Source organism: Buceros rhinoceros, unplaced genomic scaffold (genome assembly GCF_000710305.1).
Source record: "Buceros rhinoceros silvestris isolate BGI_N320 unplaced genomic scaffold, ASM71030v1 scaffold37817, whole genome shotgun sequence".
Lineage (NCBI taxonomy): Eukaryota > Metazoa > Chordata > Aves > Bucerotiformes > Bucerotidae > Buceros > Buceros rhinoceros.
In genome coordinates this window covers 1-718 of record NW_010421094.1, presented here as the reverse complement: position 1 = coordinate 718, position 718 = coordinate 1, and the positions used below count along the sequence as shown (strand labels likewise).

At 62.3% G+C, this 718-nt stretch overlaps 1 protein-coding gene across 1 annotated transcript in view; it reads left to right on the top strand.

The window, feature by feature from the left end:
• TCF25 (transcription factor 25 (basic helix-loop-helix)) overlaps window positions 1-197 on the top strand; it is a gene marked incomplete at both ends in the record, with an annotated part of 13,994 nt that extends 13,797 nt beyond the window's left edge. The window contains one exon of the mRNA XM_010139536.1: window positions 118-197. Coding sequence (XP_010137838.1) covers window positions 118-197 — 80 coding nt within the window. The remainder of the gene's footprint in view (window positions 1-117) is intronic.
• Between the last annotated feature and the right edge of the window lie 521 nt (window positions 198-718).

The following is a 718-nucleotide window of genomic DNA, read 5'->3' as shown; positions in this document are numbered from 1 at the left end:
GGGGCCGTGAGGGGCTGCATTGGGTGCCTGTCTCTGTCCAGCCGCTCCCACCATCTCCATGCCACGGTGTTTGCCGTCGCTGGTCACACGGCTTCACTTCTTTTCTCTCCCCCTCAGGAGGTGACCTCGCAGCCGGTGATGGGCTTCGACCCTCTACCTCCCTTGGACTCCATCATTTCCTACACCAGACCAGAAAGGTACCTCTTCCACCCCGACACAGCCTCAGCCCCGGGCTGGGGTGCACGTGGGTGCTGGGAGCTGACGTCCACCATCTCAGCGGAAGAGCCGCCTGGCTCCTGGTGCTCGCTGACACGCAGGGCTGTTCCTACCGCTTTCCTTTGGTGGTCACCACCGGGGATGATGGCTGTTCGTGGCCGTGATGGCCATGGAAAGGCTCTGGCTGTTTGACCGAGGTGGTTTGGGGTAAATACAGGTTGAACAGCAGCCAGACAGGAGGTGGAGGTGAAGCCTGTGTGTATTGTACACGCTGACGCAGCTCAGAGCCAGCCTGGCAGCGCTTTTAACGACTCTTTCACCCAGGGTCTCACTGCCTGGGGTGAGAAACAGCCGCAAATCCCCTGATGCTGGTGGCAGGGCTGGCCCCGGCGGGGCCGTGCAGGCAGCCCGGTTCTCCCTGCGCCGTCTCATCCCCCAGCGAGAGGAGTTCCGAGCCGCCCCCTTCACCGTGGCACAACTCATGTCTTTCAGGACGAACCCT